At 47.8% G+C, this 16,784-nt stretch overlaps 1 protein-coding gene across 3 annotated transcripts in view; it reads right to left on the reverse strand.

The window, feature by feature from the left end:
- Positions 1-16,784, reverse strand: part of LOC121540427 (phosphatidylinositol 3-kinase regulatory subunit gamma) — a 337,642-nt gene that overhangs the window by 30,189 nt on the left and 290,669 nt on the right. Inside the window, exon 1 of one of the 3 annotated variants that reach the window (XM_041849291.2) lies at positions 868-1,307. The exons of the other annotated variants lie outside the window; for them this stretch is intronic. Coding sequence (XP_041705225.2) covers positions 868-979 — 112 coding nt within the window. The 5' untranslated portion in view covers positions 980-1,307. Of the gene's footprint in view, positions 1-867; positions 1,308-16,784 lie in introns of those variants that run through there. 3 annotated transcript variants of the gene reach the window in all.

A 16,784-nucleotide genomic window follows, 5' to 3' on the forward strand; every position in this document is an offset into this window, starting at 1 on the left:
TTGATATAGATTCAACAGAGGGTTTTACTTCATTGATTGTAACGCAATCTTTTCAGATCTCTTTCCCCTCCCCCACAACCTATGCTTCACTGGACTGAACACTTTTAACTATTTTGGAGAACCAGGATATTATATTGATGGTAAAACACGGTAAAGTAGAGTTTAGGTATGAACGACATGAATAAATATTGAATAGACTGTTATAAAAGAACAAAGCAAACTGACAAAAGCGATGGCATTCGTGCTAAATGAATGAATGAATGACTAAAGAAAAACGAATGAATAAGCAGCCGAGTAAATAACTATATTTGAGGTAATCCATTCGTATGATAGCGACAAAGAAATACAGTTAATTGACACAATGAATAATGTCCATATGCGCGTGAAATGTTTACTAGAACGGAAGACATTATTGCAGGATACACCGTAGCCTGTATCAATCTGCTGTTCATGTGATGTCACTCCGATAGACTCGTAAAAAAATTAGAAACATTGTTGCAAACCAAACAACGCATCTGATACATTATAACAATAAATGCTAAATGATCGTCATCACGTTGCACTTGCAACAGTAGCAAAACGACTGGACGTTGACAATGTTGCGATGTTACAGTGAACGGAATAGAAAACGATAACGCTAATTCTAGATGATTGTGCACTACTTGTGCATCTGTAATAACTACTGCAAAATGAAACAAAAACTAAGTTACCCAAATGAATAGGCTCGCTATCTAGACAGGCAGGTTTTTCAGGCAACGCGTTCTTCTCAAAGTTTTCACCATTCAATCCATCTGACAAATGGCCCCGCATCCACGAATAGGATACATTACTTTACACAATGACTATCCAATAGTTTTAGTGGCCTACCTGGAGGTGGTTGGTCCATTTCAATGTAAAATATTAATTCTGTGGAATATGGCATCATCACGTCCCTCCAATCATCGTCTTCTTTTTCCGTAGTCCAAACTGTATTGTACATTGTCTTTACTTCACTTGCGAATGACACTTGTCCTTCTCCAAATGGATATATAAAAAAAGAGGATCACAGGTGAACAACGACAAAACTTGACTGATTTGATACTGCTATCTACTGTATATAGGACAGCTCAAATATAACAGTCTCTGATGATCTGAATTCCTGCTTCAGACAATAAATACGATGAATTCTTCTCTAAAAGCACCAGGCATCACTGCTCAGTCAGACATAAAGCTTCACTGTTCCAAAGGCCTATAAAATGTTCTAACAGTCCTACAGAGCTGAAAGTAGATACCAGCTCTACAATCCAGTCCGTTCTTCAGGGACTGAGCAGTAGTCTTCATTTTAAGAACACTGACAGCGCGCAGGGAAGCGTTCACATCATCTCGGCGATACCACTTCACGCGGACACACGGGGGACAACCGTTTCTAATAATGACGCATCGAAAATGGGTTTGCGCTTTCTCTGCGCTATATTCACAGACAAAGTTGTTATAACATACGGACGATTGTATATGTATATGCGCATATTTTGCTGTTCTCTGGTTTATATATCATGTTTGTAATTTTCAAGTAACTAGTGGCATCATTTTACTGGCCCCCTTTTCCACAAACACATTGGTATGTTCCCATCTACTTTCCAGAGGCTGAGAGCTGGGGAGTTTGAAGTTTTGTATTTCATTTTTTTGCAACCTCGTGTACCCTCCTGGCCAATGAACATCGCAGGGATGCAGGCAGTGAATTGCTGATTGTGTCAAACAGTACTATCAGGGACAAAGGGTTGCAAGACACAAGAGGAGAGAAATGTGACACTAAAAGATGTAGTAATTGTTTTCTGAGCACAACCACAACTCCTGGCCAGGCACAAAACACACACTATGTTATATATATGGTACAGCTTACTGTTAACTAGTGGTATACTTGAACTATTTTTTTGGGGGGGCAGAGTGGTGTGTGTGTGTGAGGGGGGGGGGAGTCCCCCAGTTCCCCACCCCAGATGGCTCATGCTGGACACACAGCCCCTTTCTGTCAAGTGTGTCAAAGTCTTTTAATTGCCACTGTCTCTATCTGTGGTGGGGTGGTGCCACACAGGCCAGGCTGGACAGATGGAAGGGTAACAATGACACAGGAACTGCCTCTGCCCTGCATGGTAATCCACATGAGATAGAGCCCTGGGAAACTAGAATATTCTGCTGTGTTTTATCTATGCATCAGGACGGGGTCCCTCTTAATCTGATGAATAATAGATGAGGGAGGCATCACGCCTGCATTTGCATACTGTATGTATAATAATCACCAGCAGCAGTAGGAATAAGTGTGTGTGTGTGTGTGTGTGTGTGTGTGTGTGTGTGTGTGTGTGAACTACCCCTCCTTCGCCTCCTCCCTTCCACACCTAATTTTTCTGAGATCATTTGTTCATTTATTAGGAGGGTCAGTCAGGGATGTGCATTTTCCATCCTGTGATTCTGGCTTCTCTCAAGCATCTGATACACAGGTGGTGAGTGTGTGTGTGTGTGTGTGTGTCTGTGTAACCACAGGTGACCTCTGGGACTCAGGTGTTGGTTTTGTTACTTCTGTAGCCATAGAAACGCAGCAGTGCCTAGTGAAGCGCTGTAATGTGATGATGTAGCATTTACTAAGAGAGTTATTCCAAAAGGTCTTAAATAAAGGTATGTTTTAATAAACAATTTAAAGTGTAGGCCCTCTTTAGGAATATAGTGTTCAGTAAACAAGTTTTAATCTCGTCTTGACATATCAGGGGGTTGCACGGCAGCTGTGTCTGAAATACAACATCTACGCAATACTGGAACAATGTCTGCTTCTTCTAACCTTTAATCATTTAAATTAATTTATCTGTGTAAAAGCTAAGATGCCAAAAAAGGGAGGTCCAGACTGACAGAGATGAATTGGGTGCCTATGGGACCATATCACATTTAGAGACTTTTTCCTGATTTTTACGCATGGTTTCATGGCCCCTGTCTCAGTGTGCATGTGCTGCAACAGATCAGTGTTACAGAAAGACACACACCAGCTAGGTACAGTAGCTCTGCCTGTCAAAGTCCCCAGTGTATGCTAAAATCGTCAACAGTGATTCCACTGCTCTCTGTGAGTGTGTGTGTACAGTGTATGTGCGTTGTGTTAAAACACTTTCACACATGTAGATTGCGCATTTGTGCTGCTCAAAGCCATGGGGCAGGCATGAGCAGCCGTGAGAGAGATTCTAATCTGCCTGGCTACAGTGCAAGACCAAGCTAACCAACGCCCGATCGAGAAAGAAATTGACAAAAAAAGCAAGGCAGACTGTTAGGTTAGGTTGTTGAAGTTTGAAAGGTACATGATTGCCTTGCGGATTTGGAAAGCGGTCCATGCATGGAGATGGAGGGGGAAGCGTTTTCACTGCACACTGATGTGACCGCAGTCTGCTTTCCGCATGACACATTTTCTGACTGTGCTATTTCTGTGCTGATTATCCATTGCCCTTAGCGCTTTCATATTTTGTCTGTAACTGTAATAAGTAGAGTGGAAAGTGCTATTTAACTGTAGACATGAATAGGCTGTTCCATAGTCCAGTGCTAAACATAGACCTTTCTAGAGTAGGGGAGCCAGAGCACACACAGAAAGGGAACTGTTGCATAAGACACCGTGGCGGTCATGCATATATTATGTTTGAAAGTTGTGATAATATTAGTGTCCAAATCCAAAGACAGGAATGATTGTGCTTCCTGTTCCCTCTCCATCCACTGTGAGGGTTTGATGATTATCTCTTAATTTTTTACAGACATCATTAGATTCTACCCCTCTCACTCTCTCTTTCTGTCTCTCTCTGCAGTAATATACAATATTATATAAAATAGTTGCATAAGCCATACAGGATTCAGGGTTACCTAATGGTGTGTGTTTGCGTGTGTGTATGTGTGTGTGTGTATGCGTGTTCGGCCCATTTGTGTGTACCGTATGTCAGAGCAGCAGCAGTAACAGCGTCCATGGGCTGGTAGCTGCAGGGGACATGTGGAGAGGGCCATACTCCCTTCCTAATATTGAGAGACACTTCAAAACCTTATTCCTTATGATTTATTTTTTGACTCTCTTTTTTGCGATTTGTGAATGTGTTATTCAATGTGTTTCTATGGGCTATAGATGGCTTAGACTTTTAGAGGTTAAAGAAAGCATTGCGTTGTATCTTTTGATTCTTTGATGCACTTCAGACCTAACAGATTCAAGCCTGATTGTCATATTAGCTGCTTTGGTCTATCTGGTCTGTCTGTCCAACTGACACTCACTGTGGGAGAAATCTGCAGCAGCAGCCAGCCAGCCAGCTAGGAGTCATGTGTGTGCTAACTCGAGCTAACCGATTAGCTGCACCGTCTGGAAGTTTCCAGGCATTGCTCTAATTCAGTGTGAAAACCCAGTCTCAGTTCCCAGTACTGGCTGAATAGGTCTTTGCCCAAACGCAACGCACAAGAGAACCGGCCGGCGGGTCTCCTGTTAGGCACACATGGCGTATGCAGCTCTTCCCCAAAAACTAGACCCCGGCACCAAAGTGTTAATAACGCAGTGTTAATAACCCCCCCCCTCTCTCCCCTCCACCTCTGTCAGTGCATCAGCCAGTTACAGTGCCAAGCAGGGAGAGAGAGAAAGCAGGCAGGGCAAGGCAGTACCCTCGCTACACTCCACCCCCACCCTTTCGCTAACCCAAATCTCTCTCTCCTGTTCTCTCTCTCCCTCTATCTTTAGTCTGCACCCTTGTTCCTCACCTTTACCCTTCTCATCCGCCCCCAAACCCTCTTTCTCTATCTCGCTCTCTTTCCCTCTCTCTGGGGTGGCAGGCAGACGGTGTGTTTGGAGCTCCTGTCCGCAGCAGAGCAGAGCTGAGCCGGTATAAGGTGATGTCATCCTGCAATGTGAGCGTCCCTGTAGCACTGATGCAATACTCCGGTGACACTCTGTAACGAGCTGCTGGCAGGCACAACTGCTGACCCCTTCTGTATCTATCGCTATCACTATCCCTTTTCTCGTCCTCTATGTTTCTACCCTCCATTTCTCAATTTGTGTTTTTTTGTTTGATCCAAATCCCCCTTTCCCCTCGCCTCGTCTGTATTTGTTCTCTTACCCACACAGTCCCCTTTCCTCCTTCTACTTCCCATCCCTTCCTCCCGCCCCTCTGTGGTTGTCACAGTGTCATGGCACCATGGCTCAGCATTACTCATGCAGTAGCACAGCCAGTCAGTCAGGCAAGCAGGACCTCTTCAGATAAAGGGCCAGCTCTACAATTAACCCCTTCCTCCCCTCTTCACAGCAATGCCTGCTGGGTTAACCCTTCCCTGACAGAAAATGACATTTTAAATTGAAGTATTCAATTCAATTCTACACAGTATGCAATTAAGAAACATGACACAAGACAAGGCAGAATGTAATAGAAGGAGTGTGCAAGCACATCATTTTTTGTCTGTGTGTAAGGGTTTTCCCATACCCTGAGAACAGCTGTGTGTAAGGGTTTTCCTTTTGTCTGTGCTTAGATCCTCTGACTCCTCTTGAGTTATCAACAGCTCAGAACAATGAACAAGCAGCAGCGACTGATACAGCAGCACCTAGGCACCCTTGGATAAGATTACACCACTAAACAAACACGTTCTCACTTCTGATATGTCAATCAGGACTTTCACCCTCCCCCTTCTCCCTCCTGTCCACCCTCCCTACCTCCCTCCCTCCCTCCCAACTCTTCAATAAACCCCCATTATTCGCTGGAGATGGATCCTGCCACCCTAGTCCTCCATCCTCAGGCATAGCTTTCTGTCATGTCAGTCTGAGCTAAGCTGCAGAACAGGGTTAGCGACCGCATAGCTGCTATCCATGCACGCCAACACCTGAACCCATGCAGAATTACCAGGCGCTAACGCTAACAGATTAGCATCCTTCCATGACTGGCTCTAGGCTCTGCACGGCTGGGAGTGGAGCTGTGGACTTGTGTGTGCGCGCGTGCGTGCGGCCTAGGGTGGTCTAGTGGTTGTACCACGGCAGCATGGGTTCCAATCTGTGTGTGAACTGCGTGTGAATGGGCCCCTTTATCCTGTGACCTGGCAGAGAGATTATACAGCAGAAACTAGGTGTGTAATCCTTTTAGGGTCTGCTACAGTGGAACGACTGGGACGGGAGCCGGAGCATAAACCTGACTGAGTCTGGGCTGGATTAGAGGAACACTGACAGAGACAGACACTAGGGCCCTAGCTAACCAAACTCTCTCTCTCTCTTTTCTCATTCACTTACTTACTGTACTTACTGCCAATGTCCTGGTAGGGCTCTGCAGCTGCCAACCTGAGTATGACATGCTGTATCATGCTGTATCTTATATTGGTGAGCTGTTTTTTTAACAGGTGGTCAGGACGAGAATAGAATAATAATAATAATAAGAAGAAATTGTACAGGGCTTGGAGCTGTGTTGTGTGTTAGAGCTGCCTCCCACTCCTCCCTGTATACCATTTACATTTACATTTACGTCATTTAGCAGACGCTCTTATCCAGAGACCATCCTCATCAGCTGCACGTACAGGGCCATCATGACGCAAGCTGTGTGTTTATGTTTGTGTGTTTTTGTGTGTATTTTTGATACAGTGAATGTTTGTTTGATGAATGCTAGTGTGTGTGTGTGTATGTGTGTAAGTTAGATATGGAGGGTGATACAGTGAGTCTTTTTAGAGTGAGAATATTAGTGTGTGTATGATAATGTGTGTATGTGTATGTGTATGTGTGTGTGTGTGTGGGTGTGTGTGTGTGTGTGTGTGTGTGTGTTTCTGTCTGTGTGAGTCGGGTGTAATCTGAATTTGCATTTCTGCTTGCTTGCTTTGGATGCAATTCAAATAATTTGTAACCTCAAGGGAGAGGCCCACATAAAGAAATACTACAGTTTACTATAGAATACTATAATACTTACTATAGAATTATGAGGTAAAATGTAGTATACTATACTACACATTGTAGTGTCCCCTGATCATGTGTAGTACTTACTGTATAATTGTGTAGTATACTGTAGAATACTATAAATACTACAGTATTATCCGCATAAAAAACACTGTAATAAATACTGCAGTAATGTCTGCAAAAACACTACAGTCTACAACAACAATACATATTTATTTACTATAGTAAATACTACAGTATTTAATTAGCATATACCCCTCCCCCACATCCCAATTAGTGCCACCCATAAGTCAGAAACCTACATGCCAAGAATAGACCATACAATGTGTTCCCTACAGGTTATAGAAAAGAGCAGAAGCTCTGAACTATCTGTTCAGATATCAGACCTACCTATAGGTTATGGAACATTTGCTCTTTCAGTATTTCTCCAGTAGGGTTCCTCAATAAGAAAGCCTCCACCACTATAGTGCCTTGCAAAAGTATTCATCCTCCTTGGCGTTTTTCCTATGTTGTTGCATTACAACCTGTAATTTAAATGTTTTTTTATTTGGATTTCATGTAATGGACATACACAAAATAGTCCAAAAAAGTGGTGAAGTGAAATAAAGTCTAAAAAATCAATAACGGAAAAGTGGTGCGTACATATGTATTCACCCCGTTTGCTATGAAGCCTCTAAATAAGATCTGGTGCAACCAATTACCTTCAGATGTCACATAATTAGTTAAATAAAGTCCACCTGGGTGCAATCTAAGAGTCACATGATCTCAGTACATATACACCTGTTCTGAAAGGCCCCAGAGTCTGAACACCACTAAGCAAGGGGCACCATGAAGACCAAGGAGCTCTCCAAACAGGTCAGGGACAAAGTTGTGGAGAGGTACAGATCAGGTCATAAAAAAATATCTGAAACTTTGAACATCCCACCGAGCACCATTAAATCCATTATTAAAAAATTGAAAGAATATGGCACCACAACAAACCTGCCAAGAGATTGCCGCCGACCAAAACTCACGGACCAGGCAAGGAGAGCATTAATCAGAGAGACCAAAGATAACCCTGAAGGAGCTGCAAAGCTCCACAGCGGAGATTGGAGTATCTGTCCATAGGACCACATTAAGCCGTACACTCCACAGAGCTGGGCTTTACAGAAGAGTGGCCAGAAAAAAGCCATTGCTTAAATAAAAAAATAAGCAAAAACGTTTGGTGTTCGCCAAAAGGCATGTGGGAGACTTCCCAAACATATGGAAGAAGGTACTCTGGTCAGATGAGACTAAAATTGAGCTTTTTGGCCATCAAGGAAAATGCTATGTCTGGCGCAAACCCAACACCTCTCATCACCCCGAGAACACCATCCCCACAGTGAAGCATGGTGGTGGCAGCATCATGCTGTGGGGATGTTTTTCATCAGCAGGGACTGGTAAACTGGTCAGAATTGAAGGAATGATGGATGGCGCTAAATACAGGGAAATTCTTGAGGGAAACCTGTTTAATTCTTCCAGAGATTTGAGACTGGACGGAGGTTCACCTTCCAGCAGGACAATGACCCTAAGCATACTGCTAAAGCAACACTTGAGTGGTTTAAGGGGAAACATTTAAATGTCTTGGAATGGCCTTGTCAAAGCCCAGACCTCAATCCAATTGAGAATCTGTGGTATGACTTAATGATTGCTGTACACCAGCGGAACCCATCCAACCTGAAGGAGCTGGAGCAGTTTTACCTTGAAGATCCCAGTGGCTAGATGTACCAAGCTTATAGAGACTTGCAGCTGTAATTGCTGCAAAAGGTGGCTCTACAAAGTATTGACTTTGGGGGGGTGAATAGTTATGCACGCTCAAGTTTCCCATTTTTTTTGGTCTTATTTCTTGTTTGTTTCACAATAAAAAAACATTTAGCATCTTCAAAGTGGTAGGCATGTTGTGTAAATCAAATGATACAAACCCCCCAAAAATCTATTTTAATTCCAGATCGTAAGGCAACAAAATAGGAAAAATGTCAAGGGGGGTGAATACTTTCGCAAGCCACTGTGTGTCAAAGATATTCAAACAAAAACACTATAGTAAATACTACAAAAGTATACACATCACACACATGGTTATGGGCTTTAAAAAAATAAGACACCTGTACCATGTCAGATTTGAAATCTATTCAATTTTGAGTTTGCATCCCAAAACTGTTTGACATAGAAACACCAGATTTAAAAATGTTTATTAATTATTTATTAATACCATTCCACTCATGAGCCCACTAGGTCATTTGACTGCAGGAAAGGGCTACACACTATTATTGCACACAGACTGAGTCCATGCAACTTTTTATGTGACTTGTTAAGCAAATGTTTACTTATTTAGGCTTGCCATAACAAGACGGGGGAAGACCCGTAACAAAGTCTAGGGATACAGTATGTGAGACCAGGGACGGTGAAGAACAGGTAGAGGTTGGAGGAGACCAGCCGGAGCTTGCCGAGGAGTCTTGTTCTGCGCACAGATCGTGCAGGCGGCGACGAACGCGGAGATGTCAGGAACCATGGTAGGCCACCAAAAGCGTTGTCACACAAAGGCCAGGGTCCGAAGGGAGCCTGGACGGCAGGCAAGCCTGGAGGAGTCGGCACACTCCAGGACCTGCGGAGCGGACAGCGTCAGGAACAAACATCTGGTTATCTGGGCCCCCCCGGGATTCGGCTGGGAACGCTACGCCTCCAGGACTTGCTTCCCTATTCCCCAACTGAGTGTCATCGCCAAGCACGAGGTGGGAAGGATGGTCTCGGATTCTGGGGGTGTAGCCACGGGGCTATAGCAGCGTGACAGTGCATCTGGCTTGACATTATTGGATCCCGGTCGGTATGAGAGGGAGAAGTTGAGCCGGGTGAAAAGCAGGGCCCACTTAGCTTGCCTGGAATTGAGATGCTTGGCGGTGCAGAGATATTCCAAGTTATTGTGGTCTGTCCACACAATGAACGGATGTTCCGCCCCCTCCAGCCAGTGCCTCCACTCCTCCAACGCCATCTTCACCGCGAGAAGCTCACGATTCCCCACATCGTAATTCCTCTCCGTGGTGTTGAGGTGATGGGAGAAGAAGGCGCAGGGATGTAACTTGAGGTCCAGGGCCGAACGCTGGGACAGGACCGCCCCCACTCCGACATCCGAAGCATCGGCCTCCTCTACGAACTGGCGGGACGGGTCAGGATGAACCAAGATGGGAGCAGTGGTGAAACGGTGTTTGAGGTCTCGGAACGCCCGGTCAGCATCTGGGGACCATGTGTACGGAACCTTGGGAGAGGTGAGTGCAGACAGGGGGGAAGCCAGGGTGCTGTAACCCTGGATAAAGTGTCGATAAAAGTTGGAGAATCCAGGAAACGTTGCAGCTGCAATCTGGACGTAGGCTGGGGACAATCCACCACCGCTCCCACCTTCCCGGGATCCATCTGTACACTCCCTGCAGCAATGATGTAGCCCAGGAAGGGGATGGTGGAGCGATGAAATTTGCATTTCTCCGCTTTCACAAAAAGCGTTGGAGGACCTGTCGGACATGGAGCACGTGTTCTTGGGTGGAATGGGAAAAAATGAGGATGTCATCGAGGTAGACGAAGACGAACTGGTTCAACATGTCACAGAGAACATAATTAACCAGGGCCTGGAACACAGCTGGAGCATTGGTAAGGCCAAATGGCATGACCAGATACTCGTAGTGACCGCTGGTCGTGTTGAAGGCAGTCTTCCATTCGTCCCCCTCCTGTATCCGCACCAGGTGGTAGGCGTTCCGTAGATCCAGCTTGGAGAACACGTTGGCGCCCTGGATCGGCTCGAAGGCCAAGGAGATGAGTGGTAGCGGGTAGCGGTTCTTCACCATGACATTGTTGAGGCCCTGGTAGTCGATGCACGGGCGCAGGGTTCTGTCCTTCTTCTCTACAAAGAAGAACCCTGCGCCGGCAGTGAAGGCAGAAGGACGGATGAACCCGGAAGCTAGGGAGTCCTCAATGTAGGTCTCCAGCCTTGGTCTCTGGACCCAACAGCGAGTACAGTCGTCCCCGGGCGGCGTGGTGCCTGGGAGAAGGTCGATTCCACAGTCGTAGGGTTGGTGCGGCAGAAGCGAAGTGGCCCGGGCCTTACTGAACACGTCCCGAAGGTCCCGGTACTCCGCGGGAATGGCAGAGAGGTCCGAGGCAACTTCCAAGCCCCCAGGAAGATGTCCCAGGCAGGCTGCGCTGACTTCAGACAATGAGTGTGGCAGAATGGTCTCCAGCCCAAGATGGCACCAGTAGACCAGTCAATAAAGGGGTTGTGTCGCTGGAGCCAAGAGAAACCCAATACCACAGGAACCTGAGGAGACTTAATTAGCAGGAATTGGATCATCTCGCTGTGGTTCCCTGATACTCGTAGGTTGTTGGGAGTGGTGTTGTGGGTGACCCGGCCTATAGAGCGCCCGTCCAGCGCTCCAATGTCCATGGGAATGGAGAAGGGCTGAGTGGGGATGCCCAGCTTGGATGCCAGGGTAGCGTCCATAAAGCACTCATCGCCCCCAGAGTCGATGAGTACCCAGAGTGATTTTGACTGGTTCCCCGACAGCAAGATGGCATGAAAGGGGGTGCGAGTAAGGGGAGAGGAAAAGTTATCCGTAGTTATCCGTATGGCCCACCAGAGCCTGGTCTTTTAGTGGACAGGTGGACACAAAATGACCAGTAGTCCCGCAATACAGGCAACTCTTCGCATGAAGCCTGCATTGCCGTTCGGCTGGAGACAGCCTAGCTCTGCCTAGTTGCATCGGCTCGGGAAGAGGTGAATCGGCAAACTTCGGAGACTCTCGGGGGAACTCGGGTAGCCTCGGGTTCTCTCAGCAACGGAGCCGTCGGGGACTTCCGGGATGCCACGGAGGTGAGGTGGAATCGGACATCCTCTCCTTCCTTCGTTCCCGTAGTCGCCCATAGATCCGAATGGTCAAGGCGATGAGCAAGTCAATATCCGTCGGTAGTTCCCGGGCTGCAAGCTCGTCCTTTACTTCCTCCGATACTCCATGCAGGAATGTGTCGAACAGCGCTTCCGGGTTCCAGGCACACTCAGCTGCCGACGTGCGGAAATCCACTGCATAGTCTGCCACACTGCGGGATTCTTGCCGAAGCTGGAGTAACTTCCGGGCAGCCTCTCTCCCGGACAATGGAGCATCGAAAACCTTCTTTACCTCCTGCATGAACTCCTCCAGACTGAAGCATACGGCCAACTGTTGTTCCCACACTGCCGTAGCCCAGGCGAGAGCCCTCCCGGACATCAGCGTGATGAGGTACACTATCTTAGAGCGGTTCGAGGGGAAGGAGGAGGACTGCAGCTCGATGATGAGCGAACACTGAGTGAGAAATGCCCAACAGGTTCTCGACTCTCCAGCGAAGCGTTCTGTGGGAGGTAAGCAGGGTTCTCGGGAAACCGGGGTGGCTGGGGAGGCCACGCTGCTAACAGCTGGGTTGGTGAGGGGCTGGGAGTTTACCGTCGTGGTAGGCTGCCTAACAGACAACCTGCAGAATTGCTCCAGCAATGTGTTAAACGCTCTGTCATGGCGTTCGGCCAAGGTCTGGAACCCTTCCATGAGACCACGAAGCAACTCCTTGTGCCTTCCAATGGTGGGCTACTTGGTAGGAGATGGCGTTGCAGAGCTGGTCCGAGTCTGCTGGGTCAGTCATGGCCAGTTTGTACTATCACGTTTCAGGAGAAGACCCAGATGCAGACAGTGTCGAAGTAACAAAAGTTGATTACAAAAACAGGGGGCAGGCAAACGACAGGTCACGGTCAGGCAGAGGTCAGTAATTCAGATCAGAGTCCAAAAGGTACAGAACGGCAGGCAGTCTCAGGGTCAGGGCAGGCAGAGGTCAATCATCCAGGGTGGTGTGACAAGGTACAGAACGGCAGGCAGGCTCAGGGTCAGGGCAGGCAGAATGGTCAAAACCGGGAAAACTAGAAAACAGGAACTAAAGAAAGACAGGAGCAAGGGGGAAAAACGCTGGTAGGCTTGACGAAACAAAACGAACTGGCAACAGACAAACAGAGACCACAGGTATAAATACACTGGGGATAATGGGGAAGATGGGCGACACCTGGAGGGAGGTGGAGACAATCATAAAGACAGGTGAAACAGATCAGGGTGTGACAGCGTCAGCTCAATTCAGGTTTGTCTGTTCGTCTGCATTTGTCATTATAGACTGTATCGTGACACTGCTAATAGTAGGCCCAAGTGACAGCAGTGGTTGAGTAACCGGGTCGTTCTTGAATTGCGGTGGCATTTGCGTCCGTGAAAAACACTTTAAAATGACAAATAGTTACACATCATACATGTTTTTGTTGATATTGAACTGTCTATTAATGATAAAACATCCGTTATACTGCAAAATGTAATGTTTATGCATTGCTTAAAGTACTTATGCTAAGCAAATTGGCTTGTCCCACTAGGTATGTGTAGAGTTGTAGTGGCATGTTTTGGGGATGTAGCGATATCTATCTATTATTTTGAAATCTGGAAAGTGAACAAAAGTATTTAATATATTGTATAAATCAATAAAAACAAAGAACGCTATTAAAATACATATTTCTTTATTTGTATAATGTCTGTTCCTCAGTTTTATGTCATTAGTGTTCCCGCCGTGAAACTCACTCATTATAAAGATATACAAGGACCTTGAGCACTCCCTCCATTGGCAAGCTGTTATCAGGGGAGGGGTCTGTACTAAAGAGAAGTATTAGCTAATCTGACGAGGATTCAGTCTCCTCGCTGCCCGAATGTACTCCAGATTGCGGTGGTCAGTCAAAATAAGAAAAGGGTGTTTAGCCCCCTCAAGCCAATGTCTCCACACCTTAAGAGCTTTCACAACAGCTAACGATCCCCCACATCATAGTTTTGCTCCGCCGGGCTGAGCATCTTCGAGAAGAAAGCACAGGGGCAGAGTTTGGGAGGCGTACCCGAGCACTGAGACAGTACAGCTCCTATCCCCGCCTCGGACGCGTCCACCTCGACTATGAATTGTAAGGAAGGATCCGGATGAGCCAGCACGGGAGCCGTGGTGAACAGAGCCTTCAGCTGACCAAAAGCCCTGTTCGCCTCCGCTGACCACTGCAGGCGCACCGATCCGCCCTTTAGCAAAGAGGTTATGGGAGCTGCTACCTGGCCAAAGCCCCGGATAAATCTCCGGTAGTAGTTGGCAAAACCCAAAAATCGCTGCACCTCCTTTACCATGGTAGGAGTCGGCCAATTATGCACGGCTGAAATGCTGTCACACTCCATCTCGACCCCTGACTCTGACAAGCGGTATCCTAAGAAGGAGACGGACTGTCTGAAGAACAGACATTTCTCAGCCTTAACGTACAGGTCATGCTCCAACAGTCTACCAAGCACCTTGCGCACCAGGGACACATGCTCGTCGCGTGTAGCGGAGTATATGAGAATATCATCTATATACACCACTACACCCTGTCCGTGCAGGTCCCTGAAAATCTCATCGACAAAGGATTGAAAGACTGAGGGAGCATTCATCAACCCGTACGGCATGACAAGGTACTCATAGTGACCAGAGGTGGTACTAAATGCCGTCTTCCACTCGTCCCCCTCCCGGATACGGATCAGATTGTACGTGCTCCTGAGGTCCAATTTTGTGAAGAAGCGTGCCCTGCAGCAATGACTCCGTCATACTAGCAATGAGAGGAAGAGGATAGCTGTATTTTACGGTTATCTGATTTAGACCTCGATAGTCAATGCACGGGCGTAAACCTCCATCCTTTTTCTTCACAAAAAAGAAACTCGAGGAGGCAGGGGAAGTGGAGGGCCGAATGTATCCTTGTCCCAGAGATTCGGTGACATATGTCTCCATAGCCACCATCTCCTCCTGTGACAGAGGATACACGTGACTCCTGGGAAGTGCAGCGCCCTCACGGAGATCTATCGCACAATCCCCTCGTTGATGGGGTGGTAATTGAGTCGCCTTCCTTTTACAGAAGGCGAGAGCCAAATCGGCATATTCTGAGGGAATGTGCATTGGGGAGACATGGTTTGGACTCTCCACCGTGGTTGACCCTACGGAAACACCTACACACCTTCCCGAGCACTGAGGTGACCATCCCCTAAGAGCCCTCTGTTGCCACGAAATACTGGGGTCATGGGTGGCTAGCCAGGGAAGGCCCAGCACCACGGGAAACACAGGAGTATCAATAAGGAAGAGACTCATTCTCTCTTCATGACCCCCCTGTGTCTCCATCCGAAGTGGAGCTGTGACCTCCCTAACCATACCTGACCCTAATGGGCGACTATCTAGGGCACGTATGGGGAAAGGCACATCTAACGGCAATATAGGAATCCCTAATCTATGCGCAACCAATCTATCCATGAAATTCCCAGCTGCGCCGGAATCTACGAGCGCCCTATGCTGGGAATGTGAGGAAAACTCAGGGAACATACCATTAATCATCATGTGAGCAACAGGGAGCTCTGGGTGAGTTGGGTGCCTACTCACCTGGGATGGTCCCCCAGAACCTTGCCTGCTGCCTCGATTCCATGAGGGTCTTCTCCTGCACCGGCCCGCAGTGTGTCCTCTGCGGCCACAGTTGGTGCAGGAGACCACCCCCTTGCTCGGTCTATCCGCATCAGCACTTCCAAGCTCCATAGGTGTGGACTCGGAAGTGCTGGGGGATGGACTGGACGGACCCTGATCTGGATGTCCGCGGGTAGCCAACAGGTTATCCAGCCGGATCGATAAATCTACCAGCTGGTCCAGGTTAAGATTGGTGTCCCTGCAGGCCAGCTCCCGACGGACGTCCTCCCGTAGACTGCATCGGTAGTGATCAATCAGGGCCCTCTCGTTCCATCCCGCGCTGGCTGCCAGTGTCCTGAAATCCAGGGCGAATTCCTGTGCGCTCCTCCTTCCCTGGCTGAGGTGAAACAGACGCTCCCCCGCCGCTCTCCCCTCAGGCGGATGATCGAATACGGCCCGGAAAAGGCGGGTAAATTCCTCATAATGAACGGACTCAGCGTCTATTCCACCCCACTCCGCGTTGGTCCATTCCAGGGCTCTGCCCGACAGACAGCAGATGAGGGCGGACACGCTCTCGTATCCCGAGGGAGCCGGGTGGATGGTGGCCAGGTAAAGTTCCACCTGGAGCAGGAAACCCTTACACCCGGCAGCTGTCCCATGGTATTCCCTCGGGAGCGAGAGCCGAATACCACTGGACCCAGGGTTTGAGGATCTTGATGGAAGTGAAATCGGCGAAGGAGGAGGTGTAGAAAACCCGACTCTTTCCCATCGATCCATGGTGTGGATCACTTGATCCAGAGCCGAACCTAGTCTCTGCAGCATGGTCGCGTGCTGGTGGATCCGTTCCTCCACCGAAGCGCTGGGATCGGGCGTGCCTGCTGACTCCATAACGGGTGCGTGATTCTGTCAGCGTCTGGGTGCAGTGGGGAAACGGAATCAGGCGCAGGACACAGAACTGAGAGATAAATGGCTTTACTAGAATCCAAGTAAACCATAGCAAACCCTCTACGCAGGGAAGAGCAAAACAACAGCTCAACAGACGACGTAACAAAGAACTATCACGCACACACCCAGGAGGGAAAACAGAGGTAATATAGGGAAACTAATAAGCCTAATGAGTAACAGGTGTGAACAATAAAGACAGAACTAGTGAGACACAGAAACATAGATCGGTGGCAGCTAATACTCCGGTGACGACGACCGCCGAACCCTGCCCGAACGAGGAGGAGGGGCAGCCTCGGCCGTATCCGTGACAGAGGCTGACAGCGAATGATAGTGTCACAGCTGAGCCCAGTGTCTTTTCAATTGAGCGGGGGCGGCGGTTGGGCCACTGGTTGTGTACAAGCAAAACAGAGGGTCATTTGGTGAGACAACTAGCCAAACACTGAGCCTA

The sequence above is a fragment of the Coregonus clupeaformis genome, chromosome 26 (genome assembly GCF_020615455.1).
Source record: "Coregonus clupeaformis isolate EN_2021a chromosome 26, ASM2061545v1, whole genome shotgun sequence".
NCBI lineage: Eukaryota > Metazoa > Chordata > Actinopteri > Salmoniformes > Salmonidae > Coregonus > Coregonus clupeaformis.